Source organism: Indicator indicator, chromosome 2 (genome assembly GCF_027791375.1).
Source record: "Indicator indicator isolate 239-I01 chromosome 2, UM_Iind_1.1, whole genome shotgun sequence".
Classification (NCBI taxonomy): domain Eukaryota; kingdom Metazoa; phylum Chordata; class Aves; order Piciformes; family Indicatoridae; genus Indicator; species Indicator indicator.
This window is the reverse complement of record NC_072011.1, coordinates 49,211,779-49,233,810: the sequence shown is the minus strand read 5'-3', so window position 1 is coordinate 49,233,810 and position 22,032 is coordinate 49,211,779. Positions and strand designations below refer to the sequence as shown.

Here is a 22,032-nt window from a genome sequence, read left to right as displayed (position 1 = left end):
CAAGAGATTCTCACAGCAGTCTTTTGATGATCATAGAATCATAGAATCAACAAGGTTCGAAAAGACTTCAGAGATCAAGTCCAACCTATCACCCAGCACCTCATGACTAACTAAACCATGGCTTCAAGTGCTATGTCCAGTCCTTTTTTGAACACCTCCGGGGCGGTGACTCCACCACCTCCCTGGGCAGCACATTTCAATGGCAAATCACTCTTTCTGTGAAGCATTTTCTCCTCACCTCGAGCCCAAACTTCCCCTGGCGCAGCTTGAGACTGTGTCCTCTTGTTCTGCTGCTGGTTGCCTGAGAGAAGAGACCAAACCCCACCTGGCTACAACCTCCTTTCAGGTAGTTGTAGAGAGCAATGAGGTCTCCCCTGAGCCTCCTTTTCTCCAGGCTAAACAACCCCAGCTCCCTCAGCCTCTCCCCATAGCGCTTGTGCTCGAGACTTCTCACCAGCCTTGTTGCCCTTCTCTGGACACATTCAAGTGTCTCAATATCCTTCTTAAATTGAGGAATCCAAAACTGGACACAGTACTCAAGTTGTGGCCTAACCAGAGCTGAGTACAGGGGCAGAATGACTTCCCTCCTCCTGCTGGCCACACTATTTCTGATGCAGGCCAGGATGCCATTGGCCTTCTTGGCCACCTGGGCACACTGCTAGCTCATGTTTGGCCAGCTGTCAACCAGTACCCCCAGGTCCCTTTCTGCCTGACTGCTCTCCAGCCACTCTGACCCCAGCCTGTAGCTCTGCATGGGGTTGTTGTAGCCAAAGTGCAGCACTCAGCACTTGGACTTGTTGAATGCCATCGTGTTGGACTCCTCCCATCTGTCCAGTCAAGGTCCCTCTGGAGAGCCCTCCTACCCTCTAACAGATGAACACCTGCTCCCAACTTGGTGTCCTCTGCAAACTTACTAATGGTGGACTCAATCCCCTCATCCAGATCATCAATAAAGATATTGAACAGGATGGGGCCCAGCACTGATCCCTGGGGGACACCACTAGTGACAGGCTGCCAGCTGCATGTGGCACCATTCACCACCACTCTCTGGGCTCGGCCTCCCAGCCAGTTCCTAACCCAGTGCAGAGTGCTCCTGTCCAAGCTACAGGCTGACAGCTTGGCCAGGAGTTTGCTGTGGGGGATGGTGTCAAAGGCCTTGCTGAAGTCCAGATAGACTACATCCATAGGCTTCCCCACATCCACCAGGTAGGTCACCTGATCATAGGAGATCAGGTTGGTCAGGCAGGACCTGCCCTTCCTAAATTCATGTTGGCTGTGCCTGATCCCTTGGCCATCCTTTAGGTGAGCTGTGATTGCTCCCAAGATGACCTGCTCCATAATCTTGCCTGGCACTGAGGTTAGGCTGACAGGCCTGTAGTTTCCAGATACCTCCATCTGGCCCTTCTTGTGGATGGGCATCACATTGGCCAGCTTCCAGTCATCTGGGACCTCTCTGGTGAGCCAGGACTGGTGGAAAATGATGGAGAGAGACTTGGCCATCTCATCTGCCAGCTCTCTCAGTACCCTTGGATGGATCCCATCTGGTCCCATGGACTTGTGAGTATCCAAGTGGCTCAGCAAGTCCCTAACTACTTCCTCCTGGATTTCAGGGGGATTACACTGCTCCCTGACCCCATCTACCAGTTCACGAGGCCAGTTATCCTGAAGTTCTCCTGCCTTGCTGTTGAAAATGCAGGCAAAAAAGGTATTGAGCACCCCAGCCTTTTCCTCATCTTTAGTTACAGTATTCCCCTCTAAGTCCAATAAAAAGTAGAGGTTCTTCTTGCCCCTCTTTTTGACATTAATATATTTATAAAAATGCTTTTTATTGTCTTTTACAGAAGTGGGCAGTTTGAGTTCTAACTGGGCTTTTGCCTCTCTAATTTTTCTCCTACATGATCTAACAACATCCTTAAACGTATCACGAGTTGCCTCCCCCCCTTTCCAAAGGTGATACACCATCTTTTTTTCACTTAATTCCTTCAAGAGATGCTTGCCCATCCAGGCTGGTTGCCTTCCCCTCCGGCTCATCTTTTGGCACATGGGCACAGCCTGTTCCTGTGCCTTCAAGAGTTCCTGTTTGAAGTATGTCCAACTGTCCTGGACCCCTTTGTTCTTAAGGGCTGCTACCCAGGGTACTCTCTGAAGTAGTTGCTTAAATAAGGTGAAGTTTGCCCTCTGGAAGTTCAAAGTTAAGGGTTCTGTTACTGCTCTTCCTTATTTCCCTGCATACTGAAAGCTCCACTGTCTCATGGTTGCTGCACCCTAGACAGCTTCCTACCATCACACCTCCCACCAGCCCTTTTCTGTTTGAGAACATCAGGTCAAGCAGGGCCTGACCCCTGGTAGTTTCACATAACATCTGTGTCAAGAACCTTCCGGACTGCCTCCTCTCTGCTGAGTTAAGTTCCCAGCAGATGTCTGGCAGGTTAAAGTCACCCACAAGGACAAAGTCTGATGATCTTGAGACAGCCTCCAGCTACTTATAGAATATTTCATCGACCACTTCATCCTGATTGGGTGGTCTATAACAGACTCCAACCAGGATGTCAGTTTTGTTAGCCCTCCCTCTGAGTTTAACCCACAGGCACTCAATCCTTTCATCCTCTACCTCAAGTTCTGTGGCATCAAGAGATTCCCTAATATATAGGGCCACCCTTCATCCTCTTCTCCCTCGCCTGTCTTGCCTAACGAGCTTGTAACCATCCAGTGCAGTACTCCAATTGTGTGAATCGTCCCACCATGTTTCTGTAATGGCAACTACGTCATAGTTTTCCTGGTGAACAAAGACTTTCACTTCCTCTTGTTTGTTACCCGTACTGCCTGCATTGTCTACATGTACTTCAGCTGGGCTGCTGATTTCTTGACTAACTGTAGTTTATGTCCCTCTCTCTCCTCTCTAGAGAAACTGGTTTCATCACCCACCCCCTTCAAATCTAGTTTAAAGCCCTCCCAGTGAGCCCTACCAACCCTTGTGCTAGAGTCCTCTTGCCCTTTCTAGATAGATTCATCCCATCCAGGTCCAGCAGGTCAGGTGTGTAAAAGTTGCCCCTTGATCAAAGAACCCAAAATTCCGCTGCTGGCACAATCCCTTGAGCCATCTGCTGATGGCATGGGTTTTCCTGTTCCTTTCAGTATACACTCTTCCCACTGAGAGAACTGAGCAGACCACTTGAGCTCCTGCCCTATCAATCAATTGCCCGAGGGCCTTGAATTCCTTTTTTATTGTCCTGGTCCCCTTCTTATCAATCTGATCGCTTCCATCTTGGATTACCAGCAATGGGTAATAGTCAGAGAGCTGAATTAGCTTTGGTGGTCTCCTGGTGATGTCCCTAAGCTGGGCCCCAGGGAGCAGCAGACTTCCCCGTGGAATGGGTCAGGATGACATATAGGACCCTCTGTTCCCCTCAGGAAAGAGTCACCAACAACAATTATCCTCCTCTTTTTCTTTATGAAACTGGTCCTGATGGTTGGTGGGGACTGATTTGCTTTTTGCATCCCCTCAGATGGTTCCTCTTCTGTCTTCTCATCCACATTGCCCTCAACCTGCAGGGCCTCATACTTATTGTGCAAGGGCAATTGGGAAGGCGAAGAGGGACGGGATGGATTCCCCATGCTTCTCCTAACAGGGACCTGTACCTATTTCCCCCTGTTTCCAGGGTTGCCTCCCTCAACTGGGGGTCCTGCTCCCACATATCTAACTCCCTTCACATTCCCTTGTAGTCCCGAGTCTTAATACTTCACCCTTTAGCTCGGCCACCAGATTGAGAAGGTAACTCACCTGGTCACATCTCACACAGGTGGTGTCTCCTTCACCCTCTGTTCCAAGTGCCAGGCTCCAGCACTCTGTGCAGCTGGCAGCCTGAACACCTGCATGCTTGTGCTCTGGCTCTGTCTGGGTACCCACTGTTTTTCTAGTAGCCTTTGGCCGAGTCATTACCATGGCTGGATCTCTTCGGGCAGGTGAAATTAAGTTTGGAGGGGGTTATTGTTTGTTTTTAAATATATATATTCCACCTGACTACTGTATTTTGCCCAATCTACCACAGAAGCTTCTGTACTCTGTCAATTGACCCAGCACGTGCTGCTAGCTTCAATCCAGCAATCCAGCCAGAGGACTAGCTCTCTTGCCAAGTGGCGGTTGCACAGCTTTGCTATCCTGTGTTTAAATTCCCCCCAGCTGACATCACCCTCCTGAGCAGCTATGCTAGAAGATGACCCTGAGGGTCCTCGCTGTCCGCCGAGCTCCTCTCGCCCCAAAAACCCCAAAAAGAAACCAAGATATAGCACCTCTCAGCTCGAGCATGCCGGTCCTGGTTCTGGACCTGAGCAGCTCTCTTGCCAAATGGCTTAATGTGGGAACTCTTGGGTTGTGAGCCTTGCAAAGACTCTAGATATCAGAAAAAAAATTGAAGCCACAGAGAAGAGAATTATCTCTTGTTGGAGAAATGGAGGACTAAATTTTTAAAACCTTTCTTTATAAAGGAGACTCTTGAGAGGCAGGCAGGTAGTATTGATTTATTGCTGGATATGAATGTCCTTTTTTAAATTTTAATTTTACTCTGTAAAATTGACCTTGTTTCAACTCTTTTTTTTTTTTTTTTTTTTTTTACCCCTCCAAGTGATCAGAAGTAATATTTTGAGTACAGGAACAGCAGGGATTTTTTTCCTCTTAATGTACAGACAAATGTTTCAGGTAACAAGTAGATATCTGAACTCTGTATTTCTTGTGCCATTGCTGAAAAAATTGTCAGCTTGAGTTACTTGTATAATTGTGTCAATGAGTAAAGCTTCCCAACATTTTGGAACTTAGTAATGCTACATGTTTTGAGTTTGTTGTAAGTACAAAGAATACTAATCTGGAAATTCACAGGTCCTGCCTGACCAACCTGATCTGCTTTTATGATCAGGTTACCTGTCTGGTGAATGCGGGGAAGGCTGTGGATGTAGTCTACCTGGACTTCAGCAAAGCCTTTGACACTGTCTGCCACAAGAAGATCCTGGCAAAGCTGGCAGCTCATGGTTTGGACAGATTAACTCTGAAATGGGTCAAGAACTGGCTGGAGGGCCAGGCCCAGAGAGTGGTGGTGAAAGGTGCCACATCCAGCTGGCAGCCAGTCACTACTGGTATCCCCCAGGGACCAATGCTGGGCCCCATCCTGTTCAATATCTTTATTGATGATGTGGATGAAGGAATTGAGTCCATCATCAGTAAGTTTGCAGATGACACCAAGTTAGGAGCAGGTGTTGATCTGTTGGAGGGTAGAAGGGCTCTGCAGAGGGACCTGGACAGGCTGGATGGGTGGACAGAGGCCAATGGGATGAGATTTAACAAGGCTAAGTGCAGGGTTCTACACTTTGGCCACAACAACCCCACGCAGAGCTACAGGCTGGGGACAGAGTGGCTGGAGAGCAGCCAGACAGAAAGGGACCTGGGGGTGCTGGTTGATAGTAGGCTGAACATGAGCCAGCAGTGTGCCGAGGCGGCCAGGGCAGCCAATGGCATCCTGGCCTGTATCAAGAATAGTGTAGCCAGCAGGACAAAGGAGGTTATTCTTCCCCTGTACTCAGCTCTGGTCAGGCCACACCTTGAGTACTCTGTCCAGTTCTGGGCTCCTCAATTCAAGAGAGATTTTGATGTACTGGAACGTATCTAGAGAAGGGTAACGAAGCTGGTGAGGGGCCTGGAACACAAACCCTATGAGGAGAGGCTGAGGGAGCTGGGGTTGTTTAGCCTGGTGAAGAGGAGGCTCAGAGGTGACCTCATTGCTATCTACAACTACCTGAGGGGAGGTTGTAGCCAGGTGGGGGTTGGTCTCTTTTCCCAGGCAACCAGCAGCAGAACAAGAGGACACAGTCTCAAGTTGTGCCAGGAGAGGTATAGGCTGGATATTAGGAGGAAGTTCTTCACAGAGAGAGTGATTGCCCATTGGAATGGGCTGCCCAGGGAGGTGATGGAGTCGCCATCGCTGGAGACGTTCAAGAGAAGACTGGATGAGGCACTTAGTACCATGGTCTAGTTGATTGCTTAGGCCTGGGTGATTGGTTGGACTGGATGATCGTGGAGGTCTCTTCCAACCTGGTTGATTCTGTGATTCTATGATTCTATGAATATCGTGAAAGGAGTGTCTCTGTCTTGCTGCTGCTGTGTTCCTGAGCTACAGTTTTAATGGCACTTCATGGAAGTAGATGTTTTGTTATTTCTAACAATCAGGAGGCTTTACCGGTCCAGTTTCTTGTAATTCTTACAAAACACTGGTGTCAGGCTTGGCAAAGCACACAAGAACAAACTGATACTGATACTCATCATGTGCTATGTCACTCATTTATTGTTTACTTATTCTGCAGTGAGGGTTAGCCACAATTCCGTTTATGTAGATGTAATTCATGTAAATCGTAATTGCCTTTTTTGCAATTATATTGTCATACGTGATTCTTGTGAGTTCTACTTGGCAAGAAAGTATACTGTAGTTTCAAACTAATCATAAAAATAGAGAACTCTTCTTTCATGGTTTTCATCTTGTAGGTACTGCACTTGTTTTGGAGACTCCTCTGGAATCACAAAATACAATTTAAAGATGAATTGTGTACATCTTTATGAAATCTTGTACTTCTATATAATAAAATATTTTAATGTGCTAATTTTTCAACTAGAAACGTCTGAAAGCGGCTGAAGCAGAAAGTAAATTGAAACAAGTATACATCCCCACCTAGTGAGTATAACAGTAAAGTCGTTTGTTTGTTTTAATAAGCTACCGGTAAAGTTGAAACTAACATGCAGTTACACACAGTAACACACATGATAACTTAGTTGTCTTTTAATAGTTACTTTTTAAATATTTGCTATATATAAACAGAATTATACAGAGAGATAATCAGAAAAAGCCACAAACTCTTGTCATAAGTGAAACCTTTGTACTTAACTGAGCCCTGACCCCTTTGACCTGCAAACTGCCTGTTCTGGAACAGTAAGAAGTTTTACAAAAGCCATCAAAGTGCTATGTGGAGCACTCGCATGTGAGAAGGACCTTATAATTTTTTAAAAAAACCAAAACTTTTCCAGAATGATCACTCTTCAGTCTCTGTAGCACAATACTTCATATTGTGTAAATGTAGTATTTCAAAAGAGAAGCAGTTTTTAATGTAGCTGAATAAAATAAAATCAGATACTTTACCATTACATTTTTATGTTGTTGATACTGTCTGTTCTTCAGATGGAGAAATTACATATTCTGGCTGTTAATTAAAGGTAGCATGCAGCTGAAAATCCTTTCTCTTTAAACAAGTATTATTAATAAAACTTTTCTATTTTTTTTTTTTTATGTGTTTGGGTCTGATTGATTGTTTTTATTTAAACTCAATGCTATATCTGCTTTTGTTACCATGCAGTTTACAGAAACAAGATATCATCTCTCTTTCATGTTCATAATTCCAAGGTTATGAGAAGAGACAAGATTACAGATTACACAATTATAAGATTTCTATGGGCATATTAAGTTTACATATATGTGAATTTCCCATTATTATGAATATTTGTATAACAAAAGACTAGAATCTCAGGTGAAATACATTGAAAATCCACTGATGTCTTTTTGATTACTTGTATAAATTTCAGACAATAGAGCTTCATTTCCATATTTCATGCAGACTTTTCTCTCTTAAACATATTTAATAATACAAACAGCAAACTCTTAAATTCAGTCAATTAATCTCATCTCTGAAAAGATGTTGTGAGTTTTGAAGTTCAAGTCTCTCACGCGTGAGTCCTTCTTAAAAAAGCTGAAAACTGTGGTGAATGTTCCCTAACCTTCTCAGGGGAGCATCTGCTTTAGGAAAACTGTAAGATACTCAGTCTTTCCATAATGCTATTTCAATTTAGTTTCTTTGTTACATGTGGACAATTCAGGTCTTTCACTTAGGTTCACAATAGACACTATTTATATGGGATGGCAAAACCTGTTTTGAAATGTAGGATTTGTGCCTTTTTTGTCTTTTTTCATGTCTGTCTTTTGCCTCTGTATCAAGACAAAATCCACAGTCAATGGTAATCACTCCCTCTTAGGACTTCTCAAACCTTGGATAACTAATCCGGGGCACTCATGAGCAAATGGGTTTCTTAAATGCTCTGTTTTAAGACTGATTTATTATATTTGAAATCTAACTGATTCTCAGAGCTTTTTGAACTTGATCATAAGAGATTTCTTGTAAAAGCGAAGTTCTGTCCTTGGTAACCCTTTCAATTCATGTTTTCTATGGAATATATCTAAGCAACAGATTGTAACATGGGAGATAATAATCTCTTGATACCTTCTCTTGTACCTTGAACCCAAGGTACTTTTCCTGAAGGTACTTGATAAACAGTGTCTGGAAACTGTGAAGTGTCTCTCACTGGATATAGTGAAAAAGTGAAGACAGACTTGCTGGCATTTGGAGTAGGGACTTGATACAGTAAAGGTTTCTTTAATTAGTCATTTTAAATAAACTTGGATATATTTTGTGCTATTTAAAGTAGCAAATAATTATTTTAGGAATCAGTGTGTCCAGCCTTGTATTTTGAGTATAGCTCACCAAAGGAATAATTAGCACCCACAAAATCAGAGTTTTGGAAATGCCATACTCAACATATTTAGGGTGGGCAGCTTTGTAGTAGTATAGGCAGCATTGCTACTTTTATTTGTTACACTTACCCTGAGGTCCAGCTTCACCTTGTAGAGCCTTATCTGTTGACTGGAACTCCCTTCTTAAATCTTGTGCTATGACAGGCTTTTGTTAATGCTTGACCCTGAGATTTGATCTTTATTAGCTTGCCAGATAGCTTAGACCATATGAGAACATTTTACAAGGGTCTGTAAATTTGACTATTAAAGCAGCTCTTTACCTAGCAAGTCTCTGACAGTGCTGAAAATACTAGTCCTGTTGTTCAGAGCAGTTTTATAGGTGTTGCTGTCCCATATCAGAATCCAGAATTAAGTGCTTGTTTTTATGTTGACTAACTGGTTAGTAAAATCTTTTAAAAATGTTTTGTTTAAAGCAATAAACCAAATCCCAATCAAATATCCAACAACGGGAAACCTGCTGCAGTCAATGGAGCAATGGGAGCCTCTTATCAGGCACAGGCCTCACTGATAGGTCGAGTTTGTGAAAGTTGCTATAGTAAGTATTTTTTTTTTAAAGTAAATACGTTTTTTGTATAGTAATAATTTATATTTTTAATATGCAGCTTTTAAAAAACTTACATATTTTTGCATGTTATAAATGGCAAATAATTTTCATTGAATTTTATGAGAAATAAGTTACAGCTGCCTTCAGCTTATTGATCAAATGTCAATATTCAAATCCACTTTTTTTTAACAATTCAGAAAGCACAGAAGGATGACACTGGAACTGTTTACTTTCAGAATACTGCATTCAAATTTATTTTTGGTTCTTTATGATGGCACGGCTTTTTGAGTTGTTCGGGGTTGTTGGTTGTTTATGTGCTTGCTTGCTTGTTTTTTGTTGTTGTTGGTGGTTTTTTCTTAGTATTTTATGTGTTTCTGGTGGTTCCTGGTGGACCTTTTGAAGTAGCAGCTGTTGCCATAGGTTGTATGTAATCAAATCCAGAATTGAAAATGGCTACCATGTAAGAGTTCTTTACTTATGATTGCTATGGCTTTGTGTGTCTTCAACACCAATTACAGTCACATCCTGTATATAGACAGTTTCAGGTACAGTTTTGTAAATCACATTTTTCAAAAAATAGTTTTCTTGTGAAAGAATATGAAAAAGAAATCATTAGTGTTTCATGCTGAGTCTCCACATACACAAGATATACATGCATCTCCCAACGTCAGTAGCCAACATGATTGCCCTTTTCTTGTAGGGATCTTGACATACAAGTACTCATTTTGCATGACTTAGGCAAGACGCCCAGATCTGTAGTAATTCTAATAAGCAGGCAAGTTAATAAGCCTGTCTTCCAGGGTAAGATTAGAAATAATGGGGAGTTTATAAAGTCTGTGGGCTCACGTGGTTGTTGGGTTTTTGTTTGTCTGGTCAGTTGTTTATGTTGTTTGCTTGCTTTTGTAGTCCCCTGTGAAGAAAACCTCTTCTTGTCCTTACAGTCTCTCATTTGAAATTAAGTAGGGAAATACTTTGACATTTCCATTTGAAGTTGATTTTTGGGGTGTTTTTTAAAAAAAATAAATATCCAAGTTGTTATTTTTTTCATACAAAATGTATTAAATATGTATCCATATAATGCTCTTAGAAATGCCATCCATTACAGCAATTAGATTTATTATATTGAATGTAACATGCCCCACTTTAACTGTAACTGTGCTAATTTTTCTTTCTTAGCTCCACAATCTCATCAGTGGTATTCTTGGGGTCCTCCTAGTATGCAGTGTAGATTGTGTGCATCTTGCTGGATTTATTGGAAGAAATATGGTGGCCTGAAAATGCCCACACAGACCGATGAAGATAAATTGTCTTCCAGCCAACCTGCAGAGGTGGGATTGCATAGATAACATTTCCTAAAATGAAGTATGATGCTTTCACAAAACTGCTGTGATTTGAATATTTAGTGATATGGGGTTTTATGTATGTGTTCAACTTTAGTGTTACAAAACTTAATTTATTCATCCTTTTCCTGTCTTAAGTATAACTGAACTCCGTGCAAGTCCTGCAGCATCTTTATATACCATGTCTTAGATAAAAAAACTTCCAGTTTATACATTTTTGATGAACAAACATCATCTTGTCAGTGAATCAATCATGAGAGTGTCTAGCAACAGGACTAGGGGGAATGGTTTTAAATTGAGGGAAGTTTAGGCTAGACCTCAGGAAGAAGCTCTTCAGTATGAGACTCTGGAATAGGTTACCCAGAGTGGTTGTGGATGCCCCCACCCCTGGAGGTTTTCAAGACCAGGTTGGATTAGGCCTTGAGCAACCTGATCTACTTGAGAGGTGTCCCTGCCTATGGCCTATGGCAGGGAGGTTGGAATAGATCTCTGAGGTCCCTTCCAAGCTAAGCCATTCTGTAAAATGATTCATTACTTGTAGAATGTTATATCTCATCTATAATAGTGTTGTTTATCCACTCACAACAGAGCTGTCCACTCCCTTACTCAGCTTCTTGCATAAGCCTCGGGGTTTTTTTTTAGTACTTGCACATATTATCTGATTACCCTTGTGGATTTATGCAAATTGTGTTTGGCTTTTTTTTTATATATACTATAATTTAAATGTATGTGTGATGATTTTTTGGTTTTGTTTTATTTTCATAGGAATGCCGCATTAGAACTCAGATGTCCCGGCAGGCCACACAAGGAACTCCAGTTCGTAACACTGGGATTCCGAAGTTGGCAGTGAAAACACACCAGGCTTTCTTCCTTCACACAACATGCTGGACAAAACTGGCCCGCCAGGTCTGCAGAAATACCCTTCAGCTGCGGCAGGCAGCAAGACGTCCTTTTGTCCCCATTAACTGTGCTGCCATTAAGGCAGAATGTAAGATGTTTTTTTAATTCTTATCTCTCTGTGCTGTGCTTCCCACCCATCTTTGTCTTTTATTTTCTTTTTCAATAAACATTTCTTGTCTATGTGCTTTTGCTTTTCATTTTTTTCATTTGTCCAACATATCACCAACACATTGGATAGTCTTTACTGAACAGATTTCAGTCTGAGGAAACATTTCAAATGAATTAAAAAGGGGATAACCATTATCACATTCACTTAATAAAATTGTCATTAAAAAATAAATTGGGGACAGGGAGAAGAAATCAATACTGTAACATTAAAAACGTGCTTTCTAATAAGCAGTGTGAAAGAAGTTTGCTGTTACATAGTTTATTTTTTTGTTCAGCAGAGAGCACAGAACCATACATTGTTATATTTTCTTAGAGGAGTAAGTTGCTGAAGATGCGTAAGAATTCAAATTTGGCATGTGATACAGCCCTTTGTTACTGTGGTGATCAGATGGTGGTGATAGCCATGCTTATTATTTCGTCATGGTTTCTTTATTTTTTATCATCTGTTCCACTTTTAAATTCACTTTGAAATAAAATTCTATATTATGCTTGTTTTTTGTAGCCAAAATACAAAGAATGACAGATAAATGTACTAGTAGTACGACAAAAGGTTATGAGTTGTAGATAGCAACAGGAAGCCTCTTTATGTGCATGCGTGTGTCACTCTACTGCACAATCACTGAATATTTCAGTAGGTTTTGTCCCTGTGCTGAGCACGTTGTTTTACAGTTTGGTTATGTTTCCCATTCTTCCATAGATGAAGTTCTTGGAGCAGTCCCTTGGTATTCCAGGATTAGCTGTCCTGGATCATTGTACTGTCAACTGTATTGGAATTGAAGAATCTTTTTTAGAGTATTACTAGATTGATGCTAAATCTTTTCCCAGCATATTTTAACTGGGTTGCTGATGAGGTCAGTGTCAATTACAAGAAATTTTCTCTGTGGAAGCTTAAAATCTGGGTTTAAGTAATCATTTTCCCCTTATGTACTTTAATACCAGCAATTCCTTGCATGCAAGCTACTACTGCAGCCATCCAGAACTGTTTGTTGTCCTTGTCTTACTTATTCAGTTGTCCTGTTGGCCATTTCTTTTCTTCTTTCAAAGCTATGCAAATCAGTAGCATCTTTCAGATCTAAGGAAACTATATGTCCACCGTGTGAAAAAAGTGAGTTGTACTTTACAAAAGAAGCATATCTGTGGTTTGACTAGGACTCTATTTTTAATCCTTAATACAAAAGAAGAGTGATTTTCTGGGAGGAAAGCATTGTACCTTTTAATTTATGCAATTGGCACAGGCTTACTGAATCATGGAGGAAAATTAGTTTTAGGACTTCACTTGGATCTTGAATTTTTCTATCCCTATCTCTTTCTCATGCACTACAGTAGCTCAGTGAGAATGAAGATGAAGCTTTTATTTAAGGAAGAAAAAATACAAGAAAAAAAAATCGCTCACTGTTAAGCATTATACTACAACAAATGTGATATACACAGTTCAACTTTAAAACAAAGCAGTGAAAAGCTGGGCTTTTCAGCAGGAGTTATCCTTGTGCTTTGGAATGAAAAGGTGCCATATCACATTAACATCAAGAGTATAGAAAGGTCTTTTTTCCTATAATCTTCATCTTTCATTATTCATTTTGCTTAAAGCAAAATTTGGACCATGCAATTATATCTTTTCAAATGCTGATGCTTCCTGATTAGACCTAACATAGATTGAAGAATAAAGACACAATTTTCAATGCTCTTTGAAGACAACATTCAAATTGTTGTATAATAGTGGAAACCACATTATACCTCATTTAATTTTTCTCTTGTGTGTATGCACACATTCTGTTTCTGGAAATATCTCTCTGTGGAATTGTACAGTGCCCTTACCTGCATTGTCATTGTCGTGTTTTCACTCTAGTAAAGCCTATTTAGTAAGTAAATTAAAAAATTGTTTTCTAGTTTTGTTCCTATATAGTTATATCTGATGACCTGTGTTCAGTGCACTGTTATAACTAAAGAGACGCTTTCTTCTTGAGAATCCTTTCATCCTTTTCTAAGGACAGCTCAGGGCAAGTTGGTTTGTTTTGTTTGTTTGCTTGTTCTAATACATTTTAAAATGAGATATTTAATTAACAGATTGCTTGTGTTAAATACCACTGAGTAATTGCAACATTGAATTAATGCCTGTGTTGGTTTTACAAAAGTTACAATCAAGCTTCAATAGTAACCTGGCCATAGTAGCAGGTCACTCATGATATGATATGATGTGATATGGTTAGGATGTTCAAGAACTAATTTGGAAATTGTTTTTTGTGTTGATGTGCTGAAACTTGAATCTAATGACTGTTTAGCTGCTTTGTCAGAGTTGCCTGACTCTTTGTGTGAGCCACACCAGTGCTTGAAAACATAACTGCATTTCATAACTATATTGGAGTAAGCAACATACCAACACTCAGAAACCATGAAATCTAAGGACAGAAGGATAGTAGAGCACTTACCGCAGCAGCATACGAGGTTTGATGACTTCTTAGTCATATGCAATTTGTTGAAGTGCCAGGCTGTAAATTAAACTAATTCCCACTTCTGAGAAAGAAAGTCTGAAAAAGCCAATCAGAGCTTGCTCATAAAATAAATTGATTTTTGCAGTACATCTGAACTCATTTGCAGATATTTCTTTTGTTCTGAAGGGACACAGAAGCCTCTGAGGATGTTAATTGCCAGCCTAACCATCTTTTAGGTGAAACTAGATTTCAGATAGCATTTTTTTTTTATTCCAGACGCATCATTTCTCTGGCCCATTTTATCTACTGGCAGAAAACGAAGTCCTAGTTCTTCATTCCTTCAGTTAGGTGCAGAGAATTAGATGTTTTTTCTCATTAGTGAGGTGTATTGCATGACTCCTGCTCAGAGGCCAGCAGAAGGTAGTGGAATCAATGCATTTACATCCCAGTTCCATCTAGGGATGGTTACCAGGAGGTGGAGAAGGCATGGCATCTCCTGCTAGGAGCACAACCCATTGTGGAAATCTCAGACTTTGTTCTGCCTGAAGGTAACAGACTTGCTGTAGCTGTTGACCATAAATTTATTTGATGGATTTTCAAGAATTATTAGAATTGGTGAAATGTTCAGTGAAGAGAAACCTGCATGCTCTAAATGAGTCAAACTACTTCTTTTTAGTTTGACTGTACTGGTTTTTAGAAAGTTAAGGAAACAATTCTGTCAGTGAAAGGTGACTTAATTAGGGGAAAACACAGTGGGCATTCTCCTCCAGAGTCACTGACAAGATTGGATCTATTTCCAGCTTTAAAATGTGTTGAGATATCTATGGCCCTGAGCCATGCATCTGTGAATCCTAACACTTCAGCCCAGGAAGATTGCTGAGGGATTTTCTGTTTGATTTTTTTTTTTCTTTTTGGGGAGGGGGGGTTGTTTGTTTGTTTGTGAGTTTTGTTGTTTGGGTTTTTTTAAATTGTTTTGGTTTTTTTTTGCCTTTTCCTTGCTTGGGTATAGTTTTAGCAATATGATATGTATATTAATTATAGTTAATTTGGATTTGAGTAGCTGCACTCTAGGAGGACATGACTGACAAAATTTTCAGTGGATGACAACGTATTATCTGTATAGTGTACATATATAATTACCTGGAAATGCGCGTACTCTTCATGAGCAAAACATACCTTTAAATCTGCAGGCTTAATAGCAAGTTTGGTACAGTACTTGCTTTTTACAATCTGATTTGATAAAGACAAAGGAAAATTAAGTAGAATACAGAAAGTGTTATCACTTTGTAAGCATACAGCCTCTGTTTTAGTGTTGTAAAACCTCCTGTTCTTCTGAACTGAGCAATATTCATGAGGATTGGTTCACAAACAATGCTTTATACCTTTGATTTTCATAGATACAGCATAGGATGAGAAATTTTTCTCTACTGTTACCTTTGAATACAGTTTGTGCCAGATTTAATAGCAAATCAAATAGTTGAAAGAACACACTATTTTTTCCCACAGTTTCTAAGAAGACTACAATTTAGGGAATACATAGACTGCAGAAAATTAATTATATAATCTGAACTTTGATGGAAATACAATGGAATGTCAAAGAGAACTAACTCTAATGAATCTGTCTAAGCTTGAGAGACCTACAAATCTAGTTTTAAAAAAATATTAACCCTTTAAAATCTGAAAGAACAAGCCTCATTTGCTATCATCTTCTCCATAGTAGTCCTGATTTCATTGACTTTTTTAGGTTAAGAACTTGATCTGTTTAAAACCTTACAAAGAATCCATTTCGCACTTCAGGCTGCAATGTTGTTGCCTAAATCTTTTCTGATTGCACTATATCCTCTTTAGGGTTATATTGCCCCAAAGTACATGCACTTCAAGATGCAGATTTCCCATCATTTTTGAGAAAATACATGTTTCCATATCATCATAATTTTTAGTGTTCTGATTTAATTTTCTTTTTAAGTGACCGCTCTTTATTATTGGCTAGATATTTTTAGAAAGATGTTGACACTGACTTCATGATTTCTCTGCTGCATGGTGGATGGTGTAGAACCCATGATTATATCTGTATGTTTCAGTCCTTTTGCCCCTTAAGAATCAATTTACATTTTTTGTTTGATGCTGGTGATCTCCTTTGCAATCAGTTTTAGTTTTGATTGTGCTCAGTAATTTCTTATCAGGAAACTCTAACTGTCTAATCGCCTCTTGTGCTGCTTTTTTGTATGTTGAACAGCATAGATCCTTTGGGGATTACAGGGACAATTCATTTTAATCAGGTGCTAATCCCTGAAAAAAGGTATCTCTTTTACTCTGTAACAGCTGGACAGTTACAGTCTTGGTGACAGTTTATTAAAAGCTAATTGAAGTGCCAAGTTGGATGCCAGATCAGTTATATGTACACCTCACACAGGATCTTTCAGAGGATCCTGGCAGATCCTTTGGACACTTTTACTGTGACTGGTTTACAGGAAATGTAGGTATAAAGGGTCTTGAGGCCTTTAATCCCATCCCTTGCATAAAGTTCATGTGCTCATGAGCCTTTTACCCAGATAAGATGTGTGCATCTCCCAAGGATGGAGACTCCACAGCTTCTCTGGGCACCTGTTCCAGTGATTAATCAACTCACAGTAAATAGTCCTTACAGTTAGTAAGAATTTTCTGTCTTCCAGCTCGTCTCTGTTGTGACAGCAATACTATGTTTTCCTAGCCCAACATACCTCTGAAAAGGGTCAGACTTGGTCTTCTCCTATGCTTTGTTGCTAGGTAGTTACAGTTGGAAACCAAGTCTCCCCTTGCCCTTCTCATCTCAAGCCTAGCCAGACCCAGTTTCCTCAGACTCTCTCTGTATGTCCTCTACTCAGCTTCCAACCATCTTGGTGACTCTCCAATAGGTGGAGTATGTCTCTATCTTTTTTGTAGTGGGGGAGCTCAGTACAGGGTACTCACAGAGCGTGAGAGGAAGGGGTAACCTTCCCATGCCCTTCTGGCTGCTCTTGTGCTGGTAAGGCCCTGTATACAGTCATGTTGCAAGGACACGCTTCTGAATAATGTGAACGCATCAAACATTGTTTCATTTTACAGTGTCTTTGTTGGCTCCCTTGACATTTCCGTAATTAACTGAATGCCTCTATTTCAACCCTTTTTGACTGTTTCCTGACCTGCTTACTGAAGAATGTTATCACATTAGCCATGTTTTTGTTCTCCTGAATGAGACCAATTTAAACATTAGTTAAACACTGGTAGTGTGAGTGCTCAGCAGTTTCTGTTTGGATTAATTCCACCTGATACGGTAACTTGGTTTTATTCATGATCAGTTTGTTTTGAAATGTTCTTTATGAGCACTTTGGTGTGACACAGTTCTTATATTTTGCTAGTGTGAAGAATTTTGTAAATGAGCTGCTTTAAGTTCTGCAGTGAACACTGATGCAAAGAACTCAGCTCTTCTGCCATGCCTTTATCTTTCTTGTGTATTTTCCTCACACCTTCCTCCTATTGCTAACAGGTACTAGCACAGTTTCTGCTTTTAATACATTTGGAAAAACATACCATCAAGTATAATACTGATTTTAAATTTTTTCGTTCTCATAGTTTACACTGCTTCACTAATCTTACAAAGACTTCTATTGTTTGTGAGAATGCCCATATTTGGGTTTAGGACTTGTGTTTAGTTTGGGTTTTGACAACTTCCCACCTAAATTTTATGCTATGGTTTTACACTTAAGAGTCATACACAATCTAACTTGTCCTTTCCTGTATGTAGTGAATAGAGAACATTCACTTCATTATCCTTTTTATGGGAATAACATATTGTGGATTAAAGTTTGCTGCTGTTAATCATACTAACTTTTTTAATAGGTAAGTGTGCTTTGGAATACCCGGCCAGTAGCTTTGTTGAACATGCTTTGCCTCAAGCATGGAAATTCTGCTCTTTTTGCATTTGGTATTCTCACTCAGCATATTAATATCTCACCATGATTCAAGGCCTTTTTTTTTTACAGTGAAGACATGTAGATGGAAAATTTTCTAGTTGCTCCTTAGATGATGTTCTGCTGTTCTCAAAGTAACTATAAAATGCTTACTGTATAGTCTGTGCTTGTTTTACTAAAGGAGACAGCAGAGACACATTTTTCTACTCTTGTCACTTAAAATACTTCAAACATTGTGGAATATTAAAAATATTCCAGGCACCAGATTCAGTGCCCTTTTTTGGGGGGGTGGGGGGGAGGTGGTGATGGCAGTTTGTTTGTTTTTCACTGAGAGCAGTTTATTTTGTTATTAGAATAATAAAATACTTTGTTAGGCTTTGGAACTTTAGGACCACCCAGATACCAGCAAGCATTTCCAGAATTCAAGTACATTTCTTAATATATTGAAATAAAGTGTGCATTTTGTGCTCCACTGAAAATGCCTGTGAGCTTACTGAAATACTTATTTTAGTCATTGCTGTGGTTTTGTGACCTACATGATTTTTGCACAGAGCTAGATAGAAAAAAAATTGTAAATTGTTCAGTATAGTGCCTTACTCTCTTCATGTGACTATGCACTCCCTCTTTGCTGGAAAGAAGCAAGCAAGAATGTGTTGGTAAAACACAAGGTGGAGACAAAGTGGAATTACAGTTATATTAATCTGTTTATAACACCTAGATTGTTAGAAATGCATTCTGTGTATGCGTATGTGAAACCTGCATGTGTGAAACCTATACAAAGAAAGGTGTGCGTGTAGGTATGTATATGTAGGATTTGTTTTCATGTGAGACAATTCTAGATCTGGAAAATCACATATGAATGATTTTTTTCACAAAATGGAATACCCGTGTTCTAGGGATACTGGAAACCCTGTGTGGCAATTACTTATGTGCTTTTGGAATAATTAAAAAAAAAAAAAGAGAAAGTGTAATTCCAGTAGTCTTGAAACTTTGCTGACACTTAGTGTCTTGTGGATTTATGCTGTACATTGATGCAGCTGTCTAAGTGAACCTCTTCATAGTAACAGTCGTGTATGGGGCATGTAGTCTCTCCTTGTATATTCACAGTGCCTTTAGAGGTCTGAGGTCATAGTTGCAGCATCAAATTTAAGGTAGTTACTAAACTGATTATTTTCATTTATTTTGCAGGAGGTTATGATCTTTGAGACCTTTGGGCTCTGTCATACTTGATTATAAATGACCGTTTTGTTCAAAATGTTATACTGAAGGATGTTTTTTTGGCCAGTGGGTTTTTTTTTAGCTTCGTCTTGCCATGATAGCCTCTATGTTTTGTTTTACTTAGTAAGAATTACATGAATCACAGTACTGTGTAAGACATGACAAGTCTCAACTTGCCTCTGTATTACCCATTTAGAGCCAGACAAGCTTGTAGAAAATTATTAAGAATTCAGAGTAAATTATAGTCAGAGATGCTTTTATTTTAGTACTTTACTTTAGTACTTTACTTTAGTACTATTTTTAGTACTTTCATCTGTTTCACTTGTCTAGCTGTATCCAAAAAGATTTTGTAAGCAAAAAATGCCATCCAATTTGTGTTAGAATTTACATTGACTTTAAAAAACTTCTAAATAATATTTTAAAAAATGCATAACATCACTTGCATGAATGAGAACATAGCCTGCTTTTGAATATCCATTATTAGTGTTGATGAAAAAAAAAGAAAAATGTGCTAAATGGAAAAAATCAAATTAGTAAAAGTGCAAGTCAGAAACTGGTTGGTATGTCCTAATTATATTTGTAATGGGAAAATATTTAAACTGAGTTTTATTCTTTAAAATTCTCAGATGCAGATCGACATTGTGAACTTTCTGGAAATCCTCTGAAGATAAAAAGCACCAGAAAACCACTCTCATGTATCATTGCGTATTTAGGTATGTATCTGCCTCCAGAGAAATTATAAACCAAAGGAGCATTCAGTATGCACTGATGCTTTAAAATCTATATACATAGAATAAGAGATTTATGCTTGTAGTAACAAGAAAACTACAAAGTTAAAATTCTGGTCTGCTATCAGTTTGAAAACTGCATGACTGAACTTGCAGAATGAAGGCAGAAGGCCTTCTGATACTGGTTTAAAATGGCAGAGTCACACTTGATGTAATTAGAATGTGAAAAATAATCTGGCAGTATAAATAAAAAAATAAGCATTCAATGGGAAGGTACTCAGTGTGCTCTGTGCTGCTCTAATGTGCCCTTGAATCCACTTGTAACACGCCTTTGTACTTACACAGAGGAGACCTCAGCCACATTAAGAGACTGATCTTTGATGGAATAATTTTTAAAAATATCATGAAATCTGTAGTGAGATCACAGCCAAAAGGACAGTGAACTCACACCAGAAAATGGGGAGAGGAGAAATTCTAGCAATTGTGATTCCTTATTAAAAATATTTAAATTGTTATCTCTGCAAGGAGCCACCACTGATTATTAAATAGTAATGCTTGCATTATGTTTCTCATAAGATGCAGTTTTAAATATCATGTCATAGCTTCTACAAGAAGCATTTTGTTACTTTTTAAAATTCCTTCCACATCGTTCCCACAGACATTTATTGGCATACAGTTAAGCGTGTGTCTGCGGGCACTACTGTTTTCAGTGCCCTGCACATACTGGGTCATCACTTCCCTTTATCCTTGTTCTGTCTTCTTCTGGGCTCCCAGTTCCACAGGTGAGGTAGGTTAAACATTAGCAGTAGGCAGTGTTCTCAGTGGAGCTAGGGTTGAACCCATGTAATTTATTCAGTTGCTGCTGTGCTTACTAAACAAAGCCCCTAAAAATGGACCTGGGGCTAATTACATGTCCTATGTTACTGCCTAGTTATGAGGAAAACAGGGTAATATTTCTATCTGGGATACATGTTAAGGACATGAGAGAGATGTGTGCAGCTGCTTAAGCATCTCTGGAATCCAGGATGCTTATTTAAGTCTTCAATTTCTTTTTGTTTGTTTGTTTTTTTTCCTGGTGACATTAGTGGAAATGGGAAAAGCTGTTGAAGTTGTTTCTGCTGTGATCTTGTTCGGTGCTGCAACCAAATATAAAGGGTTTTTAATATGTCATTCAAGTACTGTTCCTTACTTTTGTTTTAATTTTATTTCAGAAATAATCATACTGTCTGAATCTAGACAACTGGTTTAATGGACAATCTGGATGATTTGGATGTTATGGTTAGTTCTGTGTGTTAGCAAAAGGTGCGGGTAGCTAGGAGATTTTAGGTGAAGTACCAGACAATAGAACAAGGATAAGAGCAACAGGAATTTAAATTACTTTTATTCCATAATACAATAATATGATGGGATAATATAATCCAGGCAAAAATTCTGAAATGCCTCATTAACCCTCTCAGGTGTGATGAAGCAGCTAGTTATAAAAGGCTGTTTTAAGGCATGCAAATACTTGAAGCAAGTCTCTACGTAGACGGTGAGTGCATGTGAAGTATAAAGATGCCAAAGGAAAGATTCAGTTCACTAGGAAGTGGTCCTGGATGTTTAATTATTGCTAGAACTTAAAGGGAGAATGCCTTCTTTCTACCTTCCTCTGCTGCAGAAAGACAAAGGACTGTCTTGGTGGTAAACTAATGGAGGATTAGTGACCTCCAAACTGGAGAAAAGTCAAACGAAGGAAATGCTTCCATCTGTTTGTTCCCTCTGAAAACACAAAATTGCATCTATATGCTGTAGACAGAAGGATTTTATGAGTTCTCATATGTTGATGCAGCTGCTGGGATTTCTGTGGTCACTACTGGATCTCTTTGGCAAATAGTAGTTTGCTGGTGTTAACCCAGAAAATTAACAGTTTTCTTCAGAAAATTGGAAGAGATCACTAAATGAGCATTTTGGAATCTAAATGCTTATCATTTTCAGCAAACGACACAAGTCTTTCTATGTCAGATTAAAGTTTGGCTTTAGTAATCAGTAGTGTTCATAATATTAAGCACATCTTTTGTTCCCATTTTAGTAAAAAAAAAAAAACAGGCAACTTGTTCTTGACAGCGTGGGACATGACATGAAATCTGCTGGGTGCTCGGTGTTCCTAAACTCCTATATA

General features: G+C 39.4%; 1 protein-coding gene across 1 annotated transcript in view; it reads left to right on the top strand.

Annotated features, from left to right (window-relative positions):
- Positions 1 to 22,032, top strand: part of MTA3 (metastasis associated 1 family member 3) — a 191,717-nt gene that overhangs the window by 116,160 nt on the left and 53,525 nt on the right. The window contains 5 exon segments of the mRNA XM_054394131.1: positions 6,655 to 6,713; positions 9,032 to 9,153; positions 10,339 to 10,490; positions 11,268 to 11,490; positions 19,773 to 19,859. Coding sequence (XP_054250106.1) covers positions 6,655 to 6,713; positions 9,032 to 9,153; positions 10,339 to 10,490; positions 11,268 to 11,490; positions 19,773 to 19,859 — 643 coding nt within the window.